Source organism: Drosophila ananassae, chromosome 3L (genome assembly GCF_017639315.1).
Source record: "Drosophila ananassae strain 14024-0371.13 chromosome 3L, ASM1763931v2, whole genome shotgun sequence".
In the NCBI taxonomy this organism is placed as follows: Eukaryota; Metazoa; Arthropoda; class Insecta; order Diptera; family Drosophilidae; genus Drosophila; species Drosophila ananassae.
This window is the reverse complement of record NC_057929.1, coordinates 7,943,435-7,969,140: the sequence shown is the minus strand read 5'-3', so window position 1 is coordinate 7,969,140 and position 25,706 is coordinate 7,943,435. Positions and strand designations below refer to the sequence as shown.

Genomic DNA, 25,706 nt, shown 5'->3' with positions numbered 1-25,706 from the left:
CCTGTAGTGGAAAATAATCGATAACACCTTATCGTTTTCCTGCGACCTCTAGTCCATCTTCATTGTACAAATTTTTGCTGGTCAGATGGAAAAACGACGCGAAAAATGAAAACGCAAAATAGAAAATCGAAATTGAAGTGAAACCAAGTGCAACTACGTCGGATTAAAAGGTGCCTTATTTAGATGATTAAGAAAAGACAGCCCACCGATTGCGTGGCGCCCAGAAAAGTGCTGCTCCCCCGAAAGAAAAGAGAGCCATAAAAATCGATTCTTCAAAGAAGTCGCACGGACTGCGAGCGAGCGAGGCTTTTTCGCGCGGGCGGCGGAGCCTTTGCTTTTTAGCCAATTTAGTCAGGGCCTCGAAAAAGTATATATGTGTGTATATACTTTTTTTCATTCGTCCAGAAGGGGTGGTGAAGAGGAGGTACCTGTGCAAGGTGCATTCAATGTGTGTCTCTGTGTGTGTGTGTGTATGCGTGAGTGCGAAAAATGCGAAAAAAATGAATGTCCTCTTAGTCCCAGTTCTCATGTGTATATTTTATTTATTTTGTGGACAGGACACTCGAATCAAACTCTTAATTAGCTAATTTCTGGCAAATATTTAAGTGTGCGTCGCGCAAATAACAAAAAATGCCAGCACATGACAATAAAAAACACAAGTGTGTGAAGTAACAACAAAGCAGAGCCAGAGTCAGAAGCAAAAGCAAAAGCAAAACAAAGTGAATGACAAAAGTGGAGAATGAAATGGAAATCCAACCAACCACCCACTTCCACCCCACCACCCCCACGGACTCTCTCTATTTGTGCGCCTGTGTGTGTGTGGCGCTAATTGAAGAGCCCACAAAGTTCTCTACTTACTTTTTTTTTTGGCGCTTTTCATAATATAGTTGGAATATATATATGTTTCTGTGTTTGTGAGTCAGCCTACAACTTCCACCTGCTTTCCAGATTGCGTGCACACCCAATTCCCGCGAGGACAACAGTAAAAAAAAAAAAAAACAGCCAAATAATAACATTACTAACAAGCTAGCGAGGAAGGAACAGGAACAGGAGCAGGAGCAGGCGCTGCCCACCACCACCACCACCCCCTATCCCAGCGAGTGGTGCATGAATCACTCCCCGGCCCGCATCGAAAATCATCCAGAAGCCTCCGCCATGTCAAGTGATAAGATCAAAGTCGCGGTGAGGGTGCGACCCTTCAATCGACGCGGTGAGTATTCTTCACAGCAATGTGCCAAGATTATGTCACAATTCATTACAAAGTGAGTAGAGTAGAGTACTCCTTTCTGCCAGATCTCAACTCTAATCTGTCCATTTCATCTCAATAGCTGTTATAATTTTGAAAACAAAGCAGATCCCTTGTTCCCGATAGCAGTCTGCAAGGAGTTGTGGCCTCCAGTGGCCTTCCTGTAGGGACACATTGTATTCTACTGCAGATTGCAGGTTCCTGGTTGCAGGTTGCCTGCAATCAATAATGCAAACTACACAACCCGAGAGTGTGTGTGTTTTTTTTGTGAAAAATACAAAAATTTACATGGGCTTCTTCGCTTCCTTTGAAATTCAGTTTCTTTTTTCAACTGCTGTGCCAGCGGATTTTTTCACGAGTACCTAAACTGCCAGGGACTACCTAAGGGCGGATGGACGGAGGGACTGCCTGGCCTGTCCCCGGGTCCCGGGTCGTCTGACAAACGATTTTCAACGTTTCCAGCTAATTTCGCGTTTCCCACTGCAGCCATGAAGTGTTGCAAGTGCAAAAAACAAAAAAAAAACAACAAAAAATCAAGCAACAACGACGGCGTCAGCGATTCCAATGTCAACACTGATCATTCATTTGGCTTATCCGTGACTCACCCGGCGAGAGTGTGTGTATGGAGAGCGGAAATGAAGGATGGCAGGAAAGGAGGAGGCAGGGCTAAACAGGGGGCATGCCTGGTGCGTGGGGCAAGGTCCGCTTGGATTCTCGCTTTATTGATTGAATGCCAAGTGTTCCTCCGCCACGCCAGTTACACATTTGTTTACAGCCGAGTTTTGTTATTTATTTACAAGCAAACATTGTTAGATTTGGGTTTAATGTCAGATTGTTGACTTTTCTGCTAAAGTAACAAAAACTAATTAGGTTAAGGGACTAGGTAACTCATTTTCCATTGAGAGTTGAAGGTGTTTTTAGTCTAAAGAGGGGTTATAGTTGTAAGAATCATATCATAGTTATAAGTTATAGAGCTATAGAGTTATAGAGCCCTCACTTCCCCAACAAATCAGTTGTTTAGGAACTACTACTAACTAGTACCTGAAACTATAACCCCTGACTAAGATACTCTTTCCTACAAACTCGATGGAAGGCAGTTTTATTTTTAGATGCTTGACTGTTTGTCTGATTCCCTTTTCCGATTCCCCAGCACTGGGTATTCATGTTACTTGGTTGTTTGCCACTTGCCATGATCCACTGCCACCTTTCCGCCCCGGAATAGTCACCGGAATGCCTCCGATAAGCAGTCTATAGTCGTTATCTGGCTGATAAAGTTTGATGATAAGAGGATATACTAGTGTAGGGAGACGCTTGACTTGAAAATGACAGCAATATATAACATTAGTCAATCGTGGGCATCGTATTTGGGCCATGTCCGTAGCTGGTGACCTCTTCAGAGCCACCAGAGCGTAAAATGAAAACAGAAACACAGACAGACAGACATCGCAAAGGCAATTTCAAACGCAAAGACAGCCAGCAGGCCAGCAGGCGGTTGGACGAGCGGACCAGCAGACCAGCGGACAAGCGAAATGAAGTCACAGCTCTGACCAGGCCGGAGAGTTGCTTACCAAAAAGCTTAACCTGTTTTCACCATCTAATAGTGTGTGTGTGTATGTTAATTTCCATGTTGGACAATAGCAAACGGTCCGAGAGAGAAATCCATTTGAGGTTATATGGGTCTCGAGTCGCTATCAAATCCAACTAACCAGAACTACAAATGAGACCATCACCGTCGTCAAATAATTTATGACACGCCTTCGCCGGCCTAAGGCCTACAGCCCAAGACATACCAAGATGGCCAGGAAGGACGCCCTATACAGGATTGGTCCTTTGCGGCTTTCATTTCCATGTCATGTCACGTTCTCGATGTGTCGTTTTTGTAATGTAAAGCGGAACGGAAGTTCCAAAGGCCAGACAGCCAGCTCACCACCAGCACACACCAGGATATGATGGGATATACGTTGTATATTGGTCTCCTACCCTACCCTACCCTACCTCCTCCCAGCAACACATGTGTGTGTCTGCCAGTCAGCCAGTCTGCCAGCCGGGGTTTGGCTTTTGACGTTGCTGTTGCTGCCATTTCCTTCCCTTCTCCATGTGATGTTTTGTATTTATTGGGTTGCCATTTGGCTGCTTGGCTGCTCTGCTCTCTGCCATTTTCAGCCGAACGGAGAATGCGAAGGACACACGGAACGGAGGAGGCTTCGGAACTGAAATATTTCCACGATTTATTAGCTGGAATGTTTTTTATTTATAAACGTGCCATGGTTGAGTGAAAAGAGCAAGGATATCAGTCTTAATATCACTCTATTGTCATTCCAAAAAGTAATATTTCAGTTTCCATTAGAAGCTTTATTTATTTGCTTGAAAACCGGAAAGAAATTAGAGTGTGAGAAGCCACTTTTTATCAACCAAACTCTCAAATCTCATACTAATCTGCTCCCAAGAATGCCAAGGGCAATCGAAACCCACTTTTTTGAGCAATCTAATCAGCCATTCTCCACTGGTTGTTGTAATATTTATTACAAGAACTGCCTGACTTCTTTTTTCGTTTGTTTACAAAACGAATTGGCTATTTGAAAGGTTCTCCATTGAGATTATAGTAGTGGCATTGGCCATTTATCGCCCCTCTCGCCGACGCGTCGGCGGATCCATTTTCGCACATAAGTACGAAAGCCCCCAAGTCGAAAATGAAATACACACACGTTTGAGAGCTATGTGCGCTCTCCGGGTATAGCAAAAGTATAAAAATTAAATTGTTTTTGCCACTTTGAACTCGTTATCACCCCAAGCGCGGAATAAAGGCGAAATTATCTCAATTTTTACGCTCATCATATGCGATTTATATATTCCGGAACCCCATAGCTGAAGCCATTTTTCCTTTTTTTTTTGTTTCAGAAATCGAATTGGGTACAAAATGTATCGTGGAAATGGAAAAACAGCAGACTATTCTGCAGAATCCACCCACATTGGAGAAGATCGAAAGGTAAGCTTGAAGAGATATTCCAGAATTCTTAAATAAGTATTTTATTTTTATTTTCGACAGAAAACAACCAAAGACATTTGCATTCGATCACTGTTTCTACTCTCTGAACGCCGAGGACGACAACTTCGCCTCCCAGGAGACGGTGTTCGATTGTGTGGGACGTGACATTCTGGATAATGCGTTCCAGGGCTATAATGCCTGCATATTCGCCTACGGCCAGACAGGTATGGGTCTCCGACCAAGAAACAAACAAGGTTTAGACAAAAATGATTAATTCTTTACCTTCGTTGCAGGCTCTGGCAAGTCGTATACGATGATGGGCTCCCAGGAGAGCAAGGGCATCATTCCACGCCTCTGCGACAAGCTCTTCTCCGCCATCGCCAACAAATCCACCCCCGAGCTGATGTACAAGGTGGAGGTCTCCTACATGGAGATCTACAACGAGAAGGTTCACGATCTACTGGATCCGAAGCCCAACAAGCAGTCGCTCAAGGTGCGCGAACACAATGTCCTGGGTCCCTACGTGGATGGCTTGTCGCAGCTGGCGGTGACATCCTACCAGGACATCGACAACCTCATGACCGAGGGCAACAAATCGCGCACCGTAGCTGCCACCAACATGAACGCCGAGTCATCTCGCTCGCATGCCGTCTTTTCGGTGGTTCTCACTCAGATATTGACGGACCAGGCGACGGGTGTCAGTGGCGAGAAGGTGTCCCGCATGTCCCTGGTGGACTTGGCCGGCTCGGAGAGAGCTGTGAAAACGGGAGCAGTTGGCGATCGCCTGAAAGAGGGCTCCAACATCAACAAGTAAGTTAGTTAGTTAGGTTTATTGCTGGAGATGCAGGTTCTCTGTCATTCGGTTGGACTTGCTCCACCCGCATCTCAGTGGCCTGCATTCCCAGTGAAAATTAAGCTTATTAAGGTTCTTAACTAATGATTATCATTACTAGATCTTTGACCACGCTGGGCCTGGTCATATCGAAGCTGGCCGACCAGACGAACGGCCGGAAAGGCGGCAACGACAAGTTCGTGCCCTACCGTGACTCGGTTCTCACCTGGCTGCTGAAGGACAACCTGGGCGGCAACTCGCGCACAGTAATGGTGGCCACCATCTCCCCCTCCGCCGACAACTACGAGGAGACACTGTCCACGCTCCGGTATGCGGATCGAGCCAAGCGAATTGTTAACCACGCCGTGGTGAACGAAGATCCCAATGCCCGGATTATCCGCGAACTGCGGCACGAGGTGGAGACGCTGCGCAGTATGTTGAAGCATGCCACTGGGTCGCCGGTGGGCGATGTCCAGGACAAGCTGGCCGAGAGCGAGAATCTGATGAAGCAAATATCGCAGACGTGGGAGGAGAAGCTCGTCAAGACCGAGCGCATCCAGAACGAACGGCAGCAGGCTCTGGAGAAGATGGGCATCAGCGTGCAGGCCAGTGGCATCAAAGTGGAGAAGAACAAGTACTACCTGGTCAATCTGAACGCAGATCCGTCCCTCAACGAGTTGCTAGTCTACTATCTGAAGGTGGGTTATAGCTTTAAAGAAGTTTTTTATATTGAATTTCATTAATAATTAATATTTTTAGGATCGCACACTAATTGGTGGTCGTAGCATCAGTGGCCAGCAGCCGGACATTCAACTCTCCGGTCTGGGAATCCAGCCGGAACACTGTGTCATCACCATCGAGGACAGTGGCCTGTATATGGAGCCGGTGCAGGGTGCTCGTTGCTTTGTCAATGGCTCGGCCGCTGTGGAGAAGACGCCGCTGCAAAACGGCGATCGTATTCTGTGGGGCAACCACCACTTCTTCCGCGTCAATTCGCCAAAGAGCAACAATACCAGCATGTGCGCCTCCGAGCCACAGACTCCCGCTCAGCTGATCGATTACAACTTCGCCCGAGATGAGATTATGCAGAATGAGCTGAGCAACGACCCCATCCAGACGGCCATTGCTCGGTTGGAGCGCCAGCACGAGGAAGATAAGCAGGTGGCGCTGGAGAAGCAGCGGCAGGAGTACGAGCGCCAGTTCCAGCAACTGCGCAACATTCTCTCTCCCAGCACACCGTACGCTCCGTACGCCCCCTATGATCCGCTGCGGATGGGCAAGATCACACCAAATACTCCCACCTCGCAGATGCGAGTGGAAAAATGGGCGCAGGTAAGGGGGAATTCAAGGTGACCTCAATTAGAAACCAGGTGTTAATACTGTGTGTACTTTCAGGAGCGCGACGAGATGTTTCGGCGTAGTCTGGGCCAGCTGAAGACGGACATTATGCGAGCCAACTCTCTGGTACAGGAGGCCAACTTCCTGGCTGAGGAAATGGAGAAGAAGACCAAGTTCTCGGTCACTCTGCAGATACCGCCGGCCAACCTGAGTCCGAACAGGAGGCGCGGTGCCTTCGTCAGCGAACCGGCGATCCTGGTGAAGCGCACCAACTCCGGCAGCCAGATCTGGACGATGGAGAAGCTGGAGAACAAGCTGATCGACATGCGCGAGATGTACCAGGAGCACAAGGACCGGGTTATGAACGGACTGGTATGTTAAAGGCGGTCGGTCGACCGATCTCCTGATCTTCTCATCCACCTGTTGCCATTGTGCTGTTTACTAACCATTTACAATTGTATCGATTCACACACGCATCCAATTAACCCCTGACTACAGCCCCTTGTAGAGCCATTCTCAGACGAAGAGTACGACGACAAGGTAATTAATCCCCCAAACCACCACCCGAAACATCAACACCACCACCACGACTAAACTATATCGTAGATAGTATGGTTGGGCTGTTACTACCATTTCTAAACTGATCTCTTTCCAACAGGACGAGGAGAACAAGCCTCAGGACCCGTTCTACGAGTCCCAGGAGAACCACAACCTGATCGGAGTGGCCAACATATTCCTGGAGGTCCTCTTCCACGACGTGAAACTGGACTACCACACGCCGATCATAAGCCAGCAGGGCGAGGTGGCCGGGCGCTTGCAGGTGGAGATCGAAAGGATTGCTGGCCAAATGCCGCAGGATCGCATGTGTGAGTCGGTGTCCGAATCGTCGGGTGACTCGAGGGACGAGTACGATGATCCCGTGGATCCTACCGCAAACCAGATCACCTGCCGCGTGACCATCAAGTGTGCCAGCGGCCTACCGCTCTCGCTCTCTAACTTTGTCTTCTGCCAGTACACATTTTGGGGCCACCAGGAGATGGTGGTGCCGGTGATCAATGCCGAGTCCACAGCCCATGACCAGAACATGGTCTTCAAGTTCGAGCACACCAAGGACTTTACTGTGTCCATCAACGAGGAGTTCCTGGAGCACTGCATCGAGGGAGCTCTGTCCATCGAGGTGTGGGGCCATCGCAGCGCCGGGTTCTCCAAGTCCAAGGGCTGGGAGGTGGAGCAGCAGCAGGCCAAGGCACGATCTCTGGTCGATCGCTGGGCGGAACTCTCGCGCAAGATCGAGCTCTGGGTGGAGATCCACGAGCTGAACGACAACGGAGAGTACTCGCCCGTGGAAGTGACAAACCGCAATGAAGTTCTCACTGGTGGCATCTACCAGCTCCGGCAGGGGCAACAGCGAAGGGTCAATGTGAGAGTGAAGCCTGTCCAGAACTCAGGCACCCTGCCCATCATCTGCCAATCGATTGTGAATGTGGCCATCGGCAGTGTCACGGTGCGGTCAAGGCTGCAACGGCCCCTAGACTCCTACCAGGAGGAGGATCTCACAGTGCTGCGCGAGAAGTGGAGCGAGGCTTTGGGTCGGAGGCGACAGTATCTGGACCAGCAGATCCAGATGCTGATCAAGAAGGAGGAGAAGAACGAGCAGGAACGTGAGCGCGAGCTGAGCTTGGTCCACCAATGGGTGTCACTGACGGAGGAGCGCAACGCAGTGCTGGTCCCAGCACCCGGATCGGGCATTCCCGGGGCACCTGCCTCCTGGGAGCCACCGTCCGGCATGGAGCCACATGTGCCAGTGCTCTTCCTCAACCTCAACGGCGATGATCTTTCCGCGCAGAACACCAACGATGAGCTGTCAATTGCCGGCATTAACTCGATCCTTTCGAAGGAGCACGGCCACAAATTCTATACCCTGCAGATCCTCCAGCACCTGGACAAGGACGTTTGCTGTGTGGCCAGCTGGGATTCGTCCATGCACGACAGCCAGGCTCTGAACCGTGTCACCGAGGCCAATGAACGCGTCTATCTCATCCTGCGGACCACGGTGCGCCTGTCGCATCCTGCTCCCATGGATCTGGTGCTGCGCAAGCGGCTGAGCATCAACATCAAGAAGGGCCAGACGCTGACCGATCGATTGAAGAAGTTCCGACTGGTGCGGGGCGAAAATGCCATCTGGCAGAGTGGCGTCACCTACGAGGTGGTATCCAACATTCCGAAGGCCTCCGAGGAGCTCGAAGATCGCGAGTCCCTAGCCCAGTTAGCGGCTAGTGGGGATGACTGTTCCGCCAGTGATGGAGAGACCTACATAGGTAGGAGAGTCTAATCTAGTTCCAACAGTAGTTATTAACTAATTCAATGTGTCATCTTGCAGAGAAATACACGCGTGGTGTGTCGGCCGTGGAGAGCATCTTAACCCTGGACCGACTGCGTCAGAATGTGGCTGTCAAGGAGCTGGAGACGGCCCACGGACAGCCGCTGTCCATGCGCAAGACCGTCAGTGTGCCGAACTTCTCGCAGGTAAGGATTAGTACCCATCCGAGACCCACTCCGACTCATCCCATTGAGCCGCTGCCGCTGCTGCGCCGCTTTTGCACATCGACGCTGTCGCCGCCGCCGCCGCCGCTGCTGATATTTGTGCTTTCACTTACTCACCTAACACACTCGAGCAAAATTAACCAAGAAAATCTGACTAAATCGCAAATTCTTTCTCTTTTCACACTTTTTCTATGCGCTTTCACCAAACTAACCCAAAACCCCCAAAAAACAATGCAAAATTATAATTAAACTTGAAAACCACCGTAAAAAATGAAACAAAATTAACCAAAACTCCAATATTCGGCGCGCACTCCTCGCAATTTTGATAAAATATATATCCCTCTCTATGTGTGTGTGTGTGTATTGGTATTATCCTTGTCTTAATGTTAATACTGTGTATGTGTGTGTTGAACCAAAAAAATGCTTCTCACTGCGCACATAGGCGGTAAAAGACACCACCAATACCGGGAGTGTAAGTAACTAGTAACCAGTATTCAGTTTTCTGTTTCCTGTTCTCCTGTTTCCTGTAACCAGTATCCTGTAACCTGTAACCCGTATCCTTTATCCTTCTACCTGTGCCAAGCACTGTATATTAAGCTTCTGTAGTTGATCCTTTTACTTTAGTTACTGTCTCTTCTTAGATTCTACAACTAAAATACAACCTGTTCTCTAATACGATTTATGTGCGCCCTTCAGTTTGCCATCTCGTTGTGTTTCGTTTTTTACGTTTTTGATTTCCATTTCCGTTTCGTTTTTAACTCGAACATTTTTATTTCATCCTGTTGAATAACATTTGTTGCCTTCGCAATTTATGGTGCAAGAAACTCATAAATAAACTTATGCAGATTATGCGCTTCGATGCATCGATGGAGTCGCTACTGAATGTGGGACGATCCGAGTCCTTTGCCGATCTCAACAACAGTGCCCTGGGCAACAAGTTTTCGCCAGGTAAGGTCATCTATAAGATATCTATTATGGTATAACAGTTTGTTTATCTCTTCCAGCTGGCCATGGCGCAGGAGGAGCAGGCAGCGGAGTCATCCGCAATCGCCACAGCTTCGGTGGCAAGGGAAGCAGCGATGATTCCCCCGGAAAAGCCTTTGGCATTGGTACGTGCTTGTCGCAAAACGAAGCAGTCCTCCTTTCTTATACCCGACAGTCTTATTTTATATACTCACCATTAACTTTTGAGCAAAATGTTGAATCTATAATCCATATAATCGAGTTTTTGAATCCACTATATATTAAACTATAAACTAAACTAAGTATTCTGCATATGCTTATGCGAAGGCAATGCGATCTAATTGCTCTAGAGCAAGGGATTTATCTTTGTTTCAGTATCAGTATATATATATCAGTATAAAATCTGTTTATAATCAGTATATGATAGTTTTAAAAAGTCCTATATGTAGCTGTTTATGAGTACATCTAGTTTTAATTAAATCGACCTAATGGCAACAAGATAAATCCTTTTCCGAGTCTTTTTGTGCTTCCTGTGCACAGAACATGTTTTAAGAAAATGTTTTTTGAAATTCTGTTATGCTTAATTCCGCTTTCTTCATGCCCAAAAAAGAGCAAGCAATGTTTAACTAAAAAAATAATATCGAAAAAAGGCAAAAAAGAGCCATCTTTCTATCTCTCGCCTTGCTTAGTTCCAACTTCCGAAATTTAATCTAAGTTTTAATGTTTGCTTTGCTTTGATGCAACACCTGCAGCAACCAAGCAATTAGCAATAGCAAGAGCAACCACATCAACTCGATCAGAAGACTCGAGCAATTCTTCGTCCTCGACACTCGATGCACTCGACAGCTCCCTCCCCATTCCATTTGCTTATCATATAAATTGACATGCAACATGCAACATCCACGAAACCCCATGAACAAACCATACAGAATCACACCGAAGCCCACATATGTAGCTTCTACAACGTACTTACTTACTTACCTTACCTTACGTATGGTTTCTCACGTGTCCAACTCTCTTTCTTCGCTCTTCGTTCTTCGTTCTCCGTTCTTCACTTTAACGTAAATCGTAATGAAATTCCACGGCCACGGCCAACAGGCACAATAGCTCTGCTGTCAGGTAAAGGCCAATAACTTATGCCCAAAAATAAATTCAAATCCGAAAGTGCATTCTTGATTGCTATTCATTGATTGTTAGTTGAGTTCAAGTTTGTCTGTCTATCTCACACACCGAATCACACACGATCACCGTTCAGTCATTCAGCCACATACTATATATGATCTCCCATTTGAGTCCCAGAGGACGCCCCTTCTTCCTCGCCATTTAGAAGTGTTTTAATGTAGTTTTGTGTTGGTTCTGTTTGCTGGTAAATCTGTCTTCCAATCATACCCGAGACTCTCTTGATCATCAACCGAAAATCAAACTGTTCATCATTGAACTGTTCATCACATCATGCCATTCCGACATTCCGAAACCACGCAATCCGGCGCACAATTCACACACCAGCAACGCACACAGCACGAGCGTATATGTAGTGATTTTATTCTCAACTTACCTAGACCTTAGACCTTAGAGCCCTAATTGGTGTTACTACTATCCTAGTGCGTTGCCAGGGATAGGGGATAGTCCTATCCCTGGCCAGTTTGATCACTCATCCATGACTGTATATTGCATTGTAACTAACCATAACACATAATCATTGTCTTTCCCCGCCCCCGAACATTGTGGAATGCAGCGCGTCCAACATTTTTGAATCTCAATTTGAACTTGAACACATTGAGAAATGCGCCAACGAAACGTATGTGGTTTGTCTAGCATTAAGAGTGGCTATCTGCAAAGAGGGAACTTCCTGAAACTAATCCATTCTCTTGAATGTTTCCACAGCTTCGCCGGCCACCACCAAGCTACTGGGAATGCGGATGACCACGCTGCACGAGGAGCCTCTTGGTGGACATAGATCTCTGGATGAGGAGCCAGAGGACAGCTACAGCGACTCCGAGTACGCCGCCGAGTACGAGCAGGAGCGGCAGCAGAACAGGAGCTTCGCTGGCGGACGCTCCCGGCTAACGGCCTCCAAGACCATGGACTCGTTCATGGACGTCAGCAACCACTCCAACCAGAGCTACTTGAGCTACACGTCCAGCGCCAATTCAAATATGAAGCATCTGACTGGCCTGGCCACGCTGAGCATGAGCTCCTCCACCAGCAGTGGCTACGGCTCCCAGGCGGTCTCGTGCAACAATCTGAGCAACGAGGACATAGCTTCAATGCGTTCCATGAGCATTGATGAGACGCCAGGTGGGTTCTTGATTAATTAATGCCTTTAAACTGTAGTTAACTTGATCTCGTAACTTGTAGATTTCGATCGAATCAACTCGAATTCGCCACCCAACCGACAGACTCGTGTCAATCCCTTCCTGAAGGACATGCCCAAGGCAAAAGCCCAAGATCAACCGGAGCCTCAGGCCAAGAAGCTGCAGGAAACGTTTACGCACCCATTGGAGCTGCCAAAGGAAAACGCACAATCCGACGAAGATGAACCCGAGCAGTTGCCAAAGAACAACAACAACAACAATGTTGAATCGGTCAAACCAGCGGAGCCAATGATCGTTGCAGAGATGGAGCAGGAGGCTGCTGACCCAGAAATCGAATCACAACCAGAGCTTGCCACAGACAATCAGAACGGCAACAAGTCCGCGGAGGAGGAGGTGCTGGAAGGCGATGGCATCGTTACGGAAGAGCTGCCCGCTGGCAAGGTTGTGCGGCGCAAGAAGTCCAACACGCAGCCACCGAACAACCTGAACAACAACAATACCAGTAACAGCACAAGTCAGGCGCCGCGTGTCAACCATCGCGCTTCGGTGGCCAAAATGGAAGGCCTCGCCGCCCTAATGGACTCCAGCATAATGACAAGCAGCACAGAAATCGATGGTAAGGGTAACAAAGCTAAGGTTAAACACTTCTAATCTAATATCCAATCCTTAAAGATGAGAGCAAAGATGTGGAAATCACCGTGCCCGATTGGATAGTGGTTGGCGAGTCGGTGTTGATACGCCCTTACAACACGAGCGGTGTTATTCGCTTCGTTGGCGTCACAGAGTTCCAGCCGGGTGCCTGGATTGGCGTGGAATTGGATACCCCGACTGGCAAGAACGACGGCAGCGTGAAGGGTATTCAGTATTTCCAGTGCAAGCCGAAGCACGGCATGTTCGTGCGCTCCGACAAGCTGATGCTGGACAAGCGCGGAAAGGCGATGCGGGCGTACAAGGCCGCTGAGAAGAGCAACAGCATTAGCAAAGGTAACACCACTGGCCTTGTCTAAAAAGTACATTTACTTCAAATCGTTTTTTATTTATTCTGGCAGAGATGAGCAGCTCGATGACTCGATCGAAGAGCCGCGGCGAATCACTAAATGTGGCGGCGCGAAAATGATTGTATCCGAAGTGTTCGCATCAGTTGCAGCGCTGGACTAATTGCCGACAATCCAGTGTCACCAGCAGCAGGCCAGTAGTAGCAGCAACAGCAACAGCGGCAGCCACGGCTACGGCCACAGCAACGTGCCACCGGTTGCGTGCAACTAACGGCGCTGCAGATGCGAACAGTCACGGCAAGAAGTGCAATGCCAATCGACGCTCGACGGCCTTCTAGAGGCCGTCCGGTTAAAGGACATTAATGGAGGGACGTCGTAGCCCGTCAATCAACGAACAATGCGGAGCATAATCCACAATCCAACCATATTCTAGCTTACTTAACTACTCTCTCACACCAATGCCGCAAATGAAATGCCGTACACTTAACCCCCCACGCTTCTCTAAGTAGTTTAAGGCGGTGTCTACAGCAGAACTAAATACTAATTACTAGCTAAACTAAACCGAAACTAAGCTAAGCCAGGCAGAGCGTAGTTGCAATGCTAATCTTTTAAGAACCGAGTTTAATGACGAGCGCGCACTTGGGCAAAAAAAAAAAAAAAGAAACGTAAAGAATTCGTAATTCGTAATTCGTAAAATGTATGTGTGAAAATGAACAACTTTTGATTCCATTGTTTTGTGTTCGTGTAGTTAATTGTCGTTTTGCTTATGATTACCGATTACCGATTACCTATTACCGATCTATATATATTTTTGTAATGGTTCTTTGCCTTTTAGTTTAGTTCAATTGTTTTTGATATGAAAGTGACTTGGTTAACGATGAGCTTATATTTTTAATTGTTATCGACTATATCCAATATATAAATCATTTGTATATATTTATAATTAAGACCATGCAATAATTTTGTTTCCATTATCCCCCCTTTTTTGTACCGAGCTCACATTTTTCTTAGCGCATTTATACAAAAATAATATCAATTACAATATTAGCAATTAATGAGAAAAGCAGCATATTCTATACCGGCTGTGTCCAGGCACTGGGAGCCCTCGTCCTTAAGATGGATCCCCCCATCTTTGATCTTAGTCCTCCGATTAAGAGGCTTCGCTCTGGCGCAGTTGATGTGTAAATTGTATTATTTTGATGTGATGTATTTATAATTTTCCATTTATATATGCCTTAATATATAAATAAAATTGATTTTATCGTATTACCTCTTTATTTTTTCAATTAGAGATTTATACATTTTTTAAAGATTTAAGTTCGTATCCCGTCCGGAATGTGCAATATAAGTGTTAGGATCTTTAAGTTGTATTTAGTCAATGTTGAAGGTTGTGCGACGATGTTTGTGAAGATACAGAAGCTGAACCCACAGCTCGGCAGTTGACAGCTGTGGCTGTGAGTTTGTCCATGAAAGCAATAACTGCATGAATATTCGATTTTATGTTAAGATATTGTAATAATACACCCAATTCGATGATTGAGTGTGAGTGAGTGAGGCACCTCCAGGCTGGGAGCAGCTGGGAGCGTGTCTAAAATTTAAACAAGAAACTAAATAACCGGCACCGGCTGACAAGGCACGTTTGTACGTAGAAACGTAAACGTATCCATCCATCCATCCAACCAACCAACATCCAAGACACTCCAAAAACTGAGTCTGAGATAAATTGCAATTTAAAAACTAAAAAAAATGACAAAATGAAAAATATTAATGACAACAATAAGATGAGCGATTTACACTTAGAAACCCCAAAGAATAAAAATAAAAACTATTACTTAACAGACCGAAAGCCCAACTGGACGATCTACAGCCATTCATCCAGTGTATACAAGCATGAATATACACACTTATATAATATATATTAGGTATATATTTTCGAACTGTTTTTCTAATTGCGTAAATGCGAAAAGCAACTACCAGAATATACTTGAAAATACGTCCAAAATTGAAGAATTCAAGGTCAAGATACAACTACGATATATACTTACGATTGCATGGATATTCATGAAATATAAATATTACTTCATATTTTACCAAACGATAATCCTAATGTACTAGAACTCTTAGTTTAGAAATTTTCGAGTGCGTATTCCCAGGATATGGCACTCTATATAATTATGGTGTGTAATGTGTGTGTGTGTGAATTTATGTAGACGCCGCAAATTAATTCCGTAAATCATAAATTATATATTTAATTCTGATTTAATGTACATAGTGGGGCTAACCACCAAACATCGGCTAAATCACCAGCAAATTAAAGCATTTAACAAGCGCAGCAAATGGCATTCAACTAGAGCTTGATTGAGTAATAGAACCCCGGCAGAAAATCGAAAGTTAGCAGCACACATTGGGCTTTAATTGTAAAATAGATCGAGATTATATAGCTGTAGTCAGTTACAGATACAGATACAGATACAGATTGCATCGCAAAGATACTTAAATACGTAGCTGTAGGATCGATTGGAATCGCCGACAAATTAAATCGTACCTTGAAGTTATTGAAAAAAATAAAATACAAGAAAAAAACAAAACGCAGAATTAATCATATTTTTGTGCTATATAGTGCAGTTCTCCCACGCAATCAGCCCCCGATAATCTAGTTTGCAAATTGCATATAGCATTTAGCATTTAGCATTACGGAATGTTAGGCACACACATATTAAATGGGATATTATGTAGGATCGGAGGAGCCTTCGGAACGGAAACTGTTTACAGAAATATTCGTAAGTTTGCGCACTCTTAGAGCTTTTAGCACGATCAACGAATAAATGTTATTGTAAAACCCAACAGCAATTCCATCAGTCGTTATACAAGAATAAAAACTAAATGAAAATAAACTAACCAGAGTTCAGCAGAAATTAATAAACTAATCGACATGCTAGATCTGCTTTTATCATAGCACACACTACAATACATTCGAGGCTAGACCATTGTTGATGCATTTGTTTAGTTCTTTTTGTAAGTACGATGATAATCCGAGTTCAGTTGACTCTTCACTTGTAGTAATAAAAAAACAAAATTAATGCAAAAACGGAACAAAATAAACAGAAAAATAAGTGTCAGCAGCGGAAACCATAAAGATAATTTTAGTAATTTACAATTGTTTTACTCCAATTTAGATATTTTAAATGCAAAAAACTTCAGAGAAACAAAAAACACATGCGCATTATCAGCAAATTTAAACAATTTCAGCAAAAAAAAAAACAAGAGAATATAAAATATGTACTTATATCTATAAATAACATACAAATATACAAACATGCAATGAATATTTTTCAATGGAGTTGGCTTTTATTTCCCCCACTGCTGTCACAGCTGGTCAACGAATGTTTGGCCAACAAGGTGGCCTGAAAAGCCTTGAACTCGGCCCTCAGATGTTACCTGGTTACCTGGTTAGTGACTAACTGGTTAGTTACATTTAATTATGCCCAACAGCACCTCTGGCCTAGAGGGTTTCTGAGAAATGAAGCCATCTGTCTTATGATGTGCATCTTCCAGTCGGAAGAGCTGTTGTTTTTTATTTTATTTATGAAAACAAATGGCAAAAATTGATGTTAGTAGATAAATGCTTACAACACTTTTAGTTTACAGTTTACATAGTTGGTTTTGTTTTTTGTTTAATAGCAGGAGACTCAGGTCGACTCCCGTGCGGTGGAATGCATTTGTTGCATCCTCAAAGTTTCCTGATCACATGGCGACTATAAGGTCATCGGTGAAGCATTTACATAGGATATACCGACGCTCTGTTTTTGTTTACAACTCTCTTTCTCTCTCAATATATAACTAATTACACACACAGAATACACAACACACAGTTAATTGTTATTAGCGTTTCCCAAATGACTTGTTTGCGTTTGATTTCCTTGCTTTGATTTGATTTGATTTGCACTAGCTACCACTCCTCATCGGTCCTTCCTTAATATACACAGTGGGTGTGTAGAAAATATATAATCTATCGTTCAATTTTCAGTTATTTACAGGTTGATGCTCTAATTCGAATTCGAGTCTGTTTTGCGTTCAGTCGCGTTAGTCAGTTTGGTCCCCATCCCATCCCCATCGTTTCCCATTGACTCCGGTCCTTAGTGCTGGATGAGCCACCTCTGCGAGTCGCTGTGGGGGTCGCAGGGCGCCACCTGGGCATCGTCCAGGGTCTTGAGGCCCCTGTGGTCCAGGCACATCCCTGTGTTGCTGTGAACAAGGTGCTGGCGCTCGTACTTCCACTGCTCATTGAACTCATCGTTCTCCAGGCACGGCACCATCACCACTCTGTACGGTGGCGACTCGCTGTGCTGGACTGTGGCACAGCTCAGTTCGTTGCGCAGCACTTGGGATTTGGTGAAGGAGAAGAGCTGTGACTTTTGCAGCGTTTTGCCGCAAGGATAGAGGCCCACATTGTAGGGCTTCTCATTGTTCTGCAGCAGATCGTCGAGGCAGAGGTTGCCGCTCACGGCCTGCACCTTTCCCCAGGCATTCACATTGTGGGTGGGCACGAACTTCTCCGGGTAGATGTTCTTCAGGTACCATTCGAAGTTCTTGCAGCGCAGCTTCTTGCGGAGCATCACCCGGTGGGTAACGTCACCGATGTCTGCGTGGAACTTCAGATCCGGTCGGTTCAGGAAGAAGATATTTATGTACTCGTCCATCCACACTAGAGCCATGCGGGCCGTATTAATGCCGTGAGTGTCTCGATCATTGGGGAATCTACAAAAGAATATAAATTAGATTTTTTAATGAGACCTAATATCAGAGATCAAGCCGAAATGTCCAAGGTCACCATGAGTTTTTGTGATGATACGGATATGGAAGCTGTATACTTCAGAACTTACTTGTAAGGATGGAAGTCACGGAAGATGTGGCCAACCCGGGAGCAGGGAATCGTCTCAATGGTGCCGCCACACTGCCAGATGCGGAAGGACATCTCCAAGTTCTCGCCGCCCCAGCCGTCCATCTGCTCATCGTAGCTGCCCACCTCCCAGAAGTAACGCCGATCCATGGCAAACAATCCGCCAGCCATGGTGGGACTATAAGCCGGGCAGATCTCCCGCTGCTGTTTGCACTCCCGACGCTGACGCTGCTTCTCCCGCTCCGGCAGATTGATCCAGTCGAAGTGGCCGTTCCATTGGAAGCCTCCCACCTGGAAGGACTTGTAGCCGTTGGTGCTGTACTGGAAGTCATTGGCATCGATGACATCGATGATGGGCACCAGGACACTGGTCCTGGACTCCTTGATGCGCTGCAGCAGGGGCTCACACCAGCCGATATTGCCCTCACAATGGGCATCCAAAAAGATGAGTACATCTCCCGTAGCGATTCGTGCACCGGCCAGTCGGGCCCGGATCAGACCCAAGCTGAAATGAGAAAGGCAAAAACTTTCTTCAGCAATGCCAAGGGAATGTTTTAATGGAAAAAAAAACCCAAAACAAAGAAAATTTATTGGGTCAACCGAAAAACTTCGATGATTTGCCAAGCACGACTTACACTGTCTTACAGGGTTCGTAAAATCATAAAAACTTTTGAGTGGGGTAATATTTTTAAAGAGTTTTGAGTTCATGAAGAGTTTATAAACTGCCTAGTAATATTCATAAAGTTCAAGATTTTCGCTAAGCTTCCGATTGCTCAAATATGCTAATTCCCCACTTATAGGTCATAAATTAGAGACCGAACAGCTTCCTACTATTAGTTTCTCGATAGTATGGGGTTTCTAGCTTTCTGGTTTCATTATTTGTGAAGTTCCCTCCATAAACCTTAACCTGTAATGCCCAGAAATGTGTCAATAATGGTGGGCCATTAAAGAGTCTGCAAAGCACCCATGCTGCCGAGTGTAAATGCACGCAGAAACCATCGTCGTCGTCGCTGGAGAGTTACAAAAAGTCAGGCCCAAGCCCGAAAAACACACATAATCGTAACTTGACGAACTGGTTTTCTCTTCATTTTTTAGTTTTTAGCCTTTTGTTGTGCGGCCTGTGAACGTTTGTCGGTTCTGGCCAAAATGAAGATGCTTCTGACATGGCAAACAAGTTATTCAAATGAGTTCATGCCGTTCCAACGATTCGATTAGCGGAATATCTGAACTTTTCCTAGCCCCGTAGGTCTGGGTTTTGGGTTAGGGTTTGTATGGTGCTCCACTTACCGGTTCTTCAGCCTCAGAATGGTCACCTTGCCGGCGGGTATCCTCGTGCGTATGTAGTAATCCAGTTTTCCGCCAAGCTCGGGATTATCGCTGCCATCGTCGACCAGGATGATCTCCTTCAGGGCCTTCTCGTTGCAGGTGGTTAGGGTGCTGTGCACCGTGCGCAGTAGAACGGAGTAGGGTTCGTTAAAGAAGATGATCACCACACTGGCCGTGGGCAGGGTGTCCACATCGAAGCGTTCTGCCGCGCACAGCGGATTCCGGTGGTCGCCCACACTCCGGTTGTACAGCAGCTGCTCGCTGAGTTCCTCGTTGAGGGCGATCTTCTTGTAGATGGCCTCGCCCCGCTCCTTGGCTGCGCCGGTCAAGTGCACGGCCACTCCCTGCTCCCCCAGGCCGACACGCTGCTTCTGCAAGTCCAGCTGAATGGACTGCTCGTAGGGAGAATGGGTGGCAGGTCGGGCAATCTCATTCTCATTGTCGCTGTAGCCCTCGAACCTGTCGCGTCCGTGGCCACGCAGGGCAGCCGGTCGGAGGAGTGGTGGTGCCTCCTCGTTGGGGCTATTGTGCTGCACCTTGCTGTACAAGATGAAGCACAGGGCCACCAGGATGAAGATTATTAGCTTTCCGTAGAAGGACCTGAACCGAGGCAGCATGGTGTCTGGCGGTGGAGGTGGGATTCGGTCTGGAACTGAAACTGGGACTGGGTCCGGCTTGGACAGAGGTAGCAGACGTGGCTCTGGATCGCGTGCCCACTCCTAATGCTACTACTGCTTCATTTGTCACGGCGAGCACATACACACAAGTGTCTGCATATATAAGTAAACCTCTCGTGCATATGTTTCTTCGGTTTCGGTTTCAGTTGCCCACGGATTCCAGTTTATTCTGGCCTATCGCTCTCTGCCGCGCACCGTCGTGTGGAGTGGCTTAAACTAGACTAAGTGGAGGTATTAGTTCTAAGCGCGACTCGCCGCCCATAACGCCAATTAAACAACAACAACGGTATCAAAAACGAATTCTTCGCTTGTTGCTTTCCAGTGTTGACAATGGCAACCAGTGTTGTAAGGCAACAAATTTGAATTTTAAATGTTAAATAAAATTTGAAGACTCTTATATTTGTTACCTTGATTTAGCTATTAATAAACTATTGATTATAACCGTTTTAGTTTAAATTATTTTTGTAGATGGTTCTCTACGTTTCTGGTATATTCTCTTAAAAAAGTAAACGGTCCTATTTATCGACATAGCAGAGTTGTCTAACATAACCACTGGTTGCCCGCCAAAATTAAAAACCAAAAAGCTTTTAAGCTCAACATCTTGGTTAAATCAATTTTATATGTTATTTGACTTGTTGCTTCTAGTTTCCCAAGCTTTCCGTACGTTAATGCAACTCATTTCATAAAAAAATCATATTTTTTAGAAAGGTTTAAAGAACTAAGAAACTTAAATAGGATTATTAAAGAATGGACATATAAAATAATATATAATAACAATATAAAAATAAATATTGCCTAATACAGCAAGTTGTTTCTTGTATATAATTTATCTTTCAACACTTTAAAACCAATTACGGCGGTTAGCTCTCTCATTTTGATTGATTTCTTATCTATTAAGTAACAGCTTTTTAGCTTTTAACCTTTTAGTTTATCGCTCAATTATGAATGCAATTTACCACTAAAAAGTCAATAGCTCTCTCCCAACGCACTTTGTGGCCCAGTTGGCAGAGCAATTACCTAAAAAAGCGGAAATTTAAATCAAATAGAGCTTCCTGTCTCGAGTACCGTTGTGAGCTCTAAACTGAAAACGAAAGGGACTGACCGGAGCTGACCGACCGACTGCCCTGCCTCGCACTTGACACCTTTGGTGGCACTTAATGCACAAATGGCATGTTCGTTTGTTGTTAAAATGAGACAAATGGGTTTCCTATTAAAAACCTGTTGCTCTACCTTCAACAACATGCAACCACATGTTGCTAGTAGGAGTCGCAGTATTGTTTGTTTGGCTAAATTTCATTTTAATTCTAATTGAGATGGGGGATTCGGTGCGTTCTCATCGCAACTTTCATTTGGTAATTCTTCGGAACGATGCCAACAAGTCTGTGCCCATTTTTCGGGGGCTGTGATTAATTTTGGCAATTAGCATCGGAATCTGAGTTTTTATTGCTGAGAGTCGGTGGCGAGCTCTTTGGGCCGCATAATTAATACGTTACGTATACGCATTGGTGTCGCTGCGGGAAACGCCACAGGCCAAATCAGCGGGCGGAGCAAGAAAATAGTGAAATTAAAGTTCAAAGTGCTTTTCAGCGATGGTAATTGGAGTTTCAGTGGGAAGCAACCGGTTAGCGGCTGCGGCTCCGACTGCACCACTGAACCGCTGAAAGGTGGCAACTGTTTTGCCAATCTTCGCCAAAACTCCCTTAATGGCTTTGAGCGACAAAAACTAGGAAGGAAATAAATTACTTTTGTAGTCTTGGGGAGGATGGACCTGCTCGGTTTCAGCCTTTGTTTTAGTTTAAGCCGCCACAAAAACAAAAATAAAATTGGTTTGAAAAAAACAAAAATAACCAAAAACCAAAAGTGGTGACGGGAGATGGTGGATGGAGGAGCATCGGATGGCTAGACCAGATTTTGGAATTTCATTTCGTGTGTGTGCGACCTTAAAATACTAGTTTGTAAAATGTGCAGCAAAATCCGGCATTGAAACTGATTAGTTTCTTCGGTTGAAAAAATTAACACCTCTTAAATTTGAAATACTCTTTTATTATTATGGCCCCCGAAAACTTAATATGCATTTTCAGCACATTTGTGAAATTGTTAATGGCCTCAGGTCGAATTAGTTGGCTCTTACGCGATATATGAGCCGCAACCGGATTGAACCACCAGCTACCACTAGCCATCAGGCCCCCAACCGTCAAGAGTCCACAAATAGGTTTGTGTAAATAGCAGAAGTACTCGATAAATAATTTTTAAAAATTACTCTATTCAATTATGAGTATGAGGCTGAAGATTCCCAACGAGGTCTCATTAATGTACACTGTACAATAAAAAAAGGGTTAAAAACAACAACCGAAAAACAGTTTAACCATCGCCAGACATTGTTCCATACGTGGAGTCGATTATTGTGGTTAAGGTGGCCGCCGTAATGACTCGAGCCACAAAAATCTATTAAATCCAAATGGCCCTGAGGATCACCACACAAGCAGCCAAGAAATGGTCGACTTTAACGATCATCATTCATCAATGGAAATGGGCAGTCAGCGTTTCGGATAATAACAGAATTTGGGATTGCAATTGAAAAATGTCTGCCATAGATTTTACGGATTACGGATTATGGATTTGTTTTTGTGTTTGGCCACTTTCGTTTCGGTTCAAAATGTTTGCCCTGTTTTGCCAAATGTCAAAAGGTTGTGCAATTGGGATGATTGCGTTGGCAGTTTCGTCGGTCCCAAGGGATGAGTACAGGTCAGATCGGTCAGCTGCGATTGGTTCCCAATCCGATCAAAGCTGGAGCAAGTCCAGCGATGACTTCCCATGACAAATTGATCCACTTGGCAAGCGTAATGATGTGCCACATTATCATATATACTTTCAGGCATGATTTATGATAGATAGAGTCTGACCGCGTTTAAAAGGGGAACTTCGTTTACAACTATTTCGAATCGAAAGTGAAAGATTTCACGATACCACATCAATGGCAATGACAATGCCAAGCCATTGTCTCACCCACTAAGTTGCTCTTGGCGCCTAGGTTACCCAATTTCCAATCCCAATCCCTGAAGTAGTGCCCTAGGTCCAATCAGCACGCGTCAAATGTGGCGCCAAATTGACGAATCAAATTATGATTCGAATCAAATATGCTCGGAGACATCGCACAAATTATGACCGCTTTATGGCGGTAGCAGGTCCATCTTTTGCATAATCCCCGGCTCCGACAACGACTACGAATGCGACTGAAACACCCGCATTGTGGTCTGTTTATGGGCATATTTATGTAAGAGCCAATCATGTGAGATGTCATCAAATATTTGGCCAGTTCACTGGGTCGTCGACTCATCGTATCGCCTGGAATGCACATTGGGTTTTCACAATCTCCCACTGATCGCAGATGGACATGTATAGATACATCCGATTGTCTTTTAAAACCACATCAAAATCAATATCGCGTATCGATCAAAATCCAAAATTAAGCATTGTCTCACTGTTGGCAACCTCCGATGTGATGATTCGAATCCATTCGGTTTTGATTTGAATAGCCCATGCTATTCATACAATAACCCCTGCTTCTTCATATCCGCTATCATTTATTGTGCGGAGGTGGCTAATCCCAATTCAGCATTTCTTTGTTTGTTTTATGGCTATTGACGAAGGTTGAGCAGAATGGGTTTAGCTATGCTAGCGAAAATTTTTAATTTAATTCAGCATATTCGTGCAAAAAATATGGAAATGATTCACAAATACGTTATTCAATGTGCCGTAATCTGAAATATTATAAAAGCTTTTATGTTCCACTGAACATCCTGTAACGCCTCCATGTGTGCTCCATCACAAAGCCGATGCAGCCAAGAGCCAAACCTATGAAATATAGGGCGAATATCCATGAGAGATCGTCCAGGTCGATGGCGTCGCCGTCATCTTCCGGAAGGCTCAGGTCCTCGAGGGGTGTAAGACCCAGCTTAACCATATCGTAGAAGCTATTATCAATCCAGTGTCTTAGCAGGCCGAACTCCTTTTGGCTCAGAATGTGCGCCTCTAAGAGGTCCCGATAGGGCAGATATCTTCGTATGGGTAAGGTCAAGAAGGTGAGCCTGGTAAGGCAGAAGTCATCCGAGTAGTAGAATATGGGTCGGGCAAAGAGCTTCTGCTGCTCGCGGTAGGTTTCCCAGCGGATATCCGAAACAGGGAAAATGTAGTTGATATTGAAGGACTCTCGCAATGTAACAAACTGATTGAATTCATCGAACACTTTCAGCCGATCCTTGTGTATTATATGCATCATGTGGCCCTCCGTCTTATGGACCATATCCCACTCCACCTGGCTCAAGGCGATTTTATATCGGGAGTTATCCACGTCCAAAAATGATCGCAACATGGGCTCTGGCGGAGGAGTCGTCAAGAAGGACTGCAGATATGCCTGGTACATGGTGGTGGTGATAAGGCTGGCAAAGCATAACAAAAAGATGATCAGCTTTAGTTGCCGGTTGGAGTTCAATGGAAAGGGATACGGTTGACCCAGAAATCCTCGGAGGCATTTGTCGTTTAGCAGAAGGTTGGCAAGGTTCAGTCCCCGCCAGGACTTCTTTTGACTGTAGATCAGCAGCAGCGAGAAGATGCAGAACAGGAGCAGCATCACGCCCAGGACATGTGAGTCAATTATCTCCGAATAGATCTGATTGTATGGCAAACTCTGTGGTAGCGGTACCATGAAGCAGTAAGTGCATCCCACATACGGGTAGGTGAATGTATCAAGGTTGATCTTCCGCCAGGTGGGTTCGAGTGACATACCAACGTCCAGTCGGTCTTCCTGGGTCCATTTCGATATGTTGCCATAAAATATGGTTTCACTTACATCATCTAAGTCCATTACCAAGGTGGCGTTAACTTTTTGTACAAAGTTGTTTACCAAATTGGCCACGTAGCCAATAGCTTTGGTCTCATTCGTTTTTGGATCGCGATAGGTCATAGAACGGGGCGCCAATTTATCCGGCAGACTTCGGATCGGAGCCCCATGCATGTTTCGAAACTGATTTATGAAAACCTGTTTGTTGCTGTAGAGATCAATCTCCTCGTAGTTGGGGTCTTTAAACCAGCGACAGGCTTTTAAAACAATTGAGTTATTGGGATTAACACTAATAATGGCTACGTTATACTGATCCTTGATGGCATAGCTCCTGCACACTGACTCTGGCTGAATGACCTCCTCGGTGTAAATCAAACGTTTGTTGCTTTGCAGCTTCATCAGAGTGCGATAGTTTTCCTCCTTCTCGGCATCCAATCCACAAGAGAGCACCAGGGCCAGGGTGCTGAAGTCCCAGTCGAAGTCCGTGCCACCAGAAGATACCAGAACAATGGCAACTTCCAGTCTCCTTGCGAGGGAATGAAAAATACAATCCTTTCCGTAGACAAGCACTGTGTTGTAGGATTCTTCGAGTTTGAGTCTTAAAAGAAAGTTCAACAGTTCGCCTTCCACTTGTGTTTTATCCCTCATCTCCAGGAATTGGGCTCTTAATTTCCCAAGACATAGCAGAAGTACAATAAACCATGCCATGACTACTTTGGAACTGTTGGAAAAAAGGGCTAGTCC

At 45.4% G+C, this 25,706-nt stretch overlaps 3 protein-coding genes across 12 annotated transcripts; 1 reads left to right on the top strand and 2 right to left on the bottom strand.

The window, feature by feature from the left end:
* Positions 1-9: 9 nt before the first annotated feature.
* Positions 10-14,485, top strand: LOC6494727 (kinesin-like protein KIF13A). 10 transcript variants are annotated; one of them, XM_014907451.3, is made up of 20 exons: positions 10-170; positions 949-1,210; positions 4,145-4,232; positions 4,293-4,456; positions 4,526-5,042; positions 5,186-5,762; positions 5,824-6,396; positions 6,460-6,774; positions 6,901-6,942; positions 7,061-8,720; positions 8,783-8,928; positions 9,389-9,418; positions 9,792-9,894; positions 9,951-10,055; positions 11,008-11,028; positions 11,645-11,707; positions 11,794-12,207; positions 12,268-12,840; positions 12,897-13,208; positions 13,274-14,485. In XM_014907451.3, the coding sequence occupies exons 2-20, from the start codon at positions 1,108-1,110 to the stop codon at positions 13,339-13,341; spliced, it is 5,874 nt and encodes a 1,957-aa protein (XP_014762937.1). In that variant the 5' UTR covers positions 10-170; positions 949-1,107; the 3' UTR covers positions 13,342-14,485. The 10 variants fall into 10 exon arrangements, with proteins under 10 accessions (XP_014762937.1, XP_014762931.1, XP_014762930.1 ...); XM_014907445.3 differs by lacking the exon at positions 6,901-6,942; XM_014907444.3 differs by lacking the exon at positions 9,389-9,418.
* A 2,269-nt stretch (positions 14,486-16,754) lies between these two features.
* LOC6495885 (polypeptide N-acetylgalactosaminyltransferase 1) lies at positions 16,755-20,466 on the bottom strand. Its single transcript, XM_001959746.4, has 3 exons — positions 19,407-20,466; positions 18,103-18,624; positions 16,755-17,977 (listed from the first exon to the last, which is right to left on the bottom strand). The coding sequence occupies exons 1-3, from the start codon at positions 20,060-20,062 to the stop codon at positions 17,356-17,358; spliced, it is 1,800 nt and encodes a 599-aa protein (XP_001959782.1). The 5' UTR covers positions 20,063-20,466; the 3' UTR covers positions 16,755-17,355.
* A 3,406-nt stretch (positions 20,467-23,872) lies between these two features.
* LOC6502570 lies at positions 23,873-25,670 on the bottom strand. The gene has a single exon (XM_032450962.1). The coding sequence runs from the start codon at positions 25,668-25,670 to the stop codon at positions 23,904-23,906; it is 1,767 nt and encodes a 588-aa protein (XP_032306853.1). The 3' UTR covers positions 23,873-23,903.
* Between the last annotated feature and the right edge of the window lie 36 nt (positions 25,671-25,706).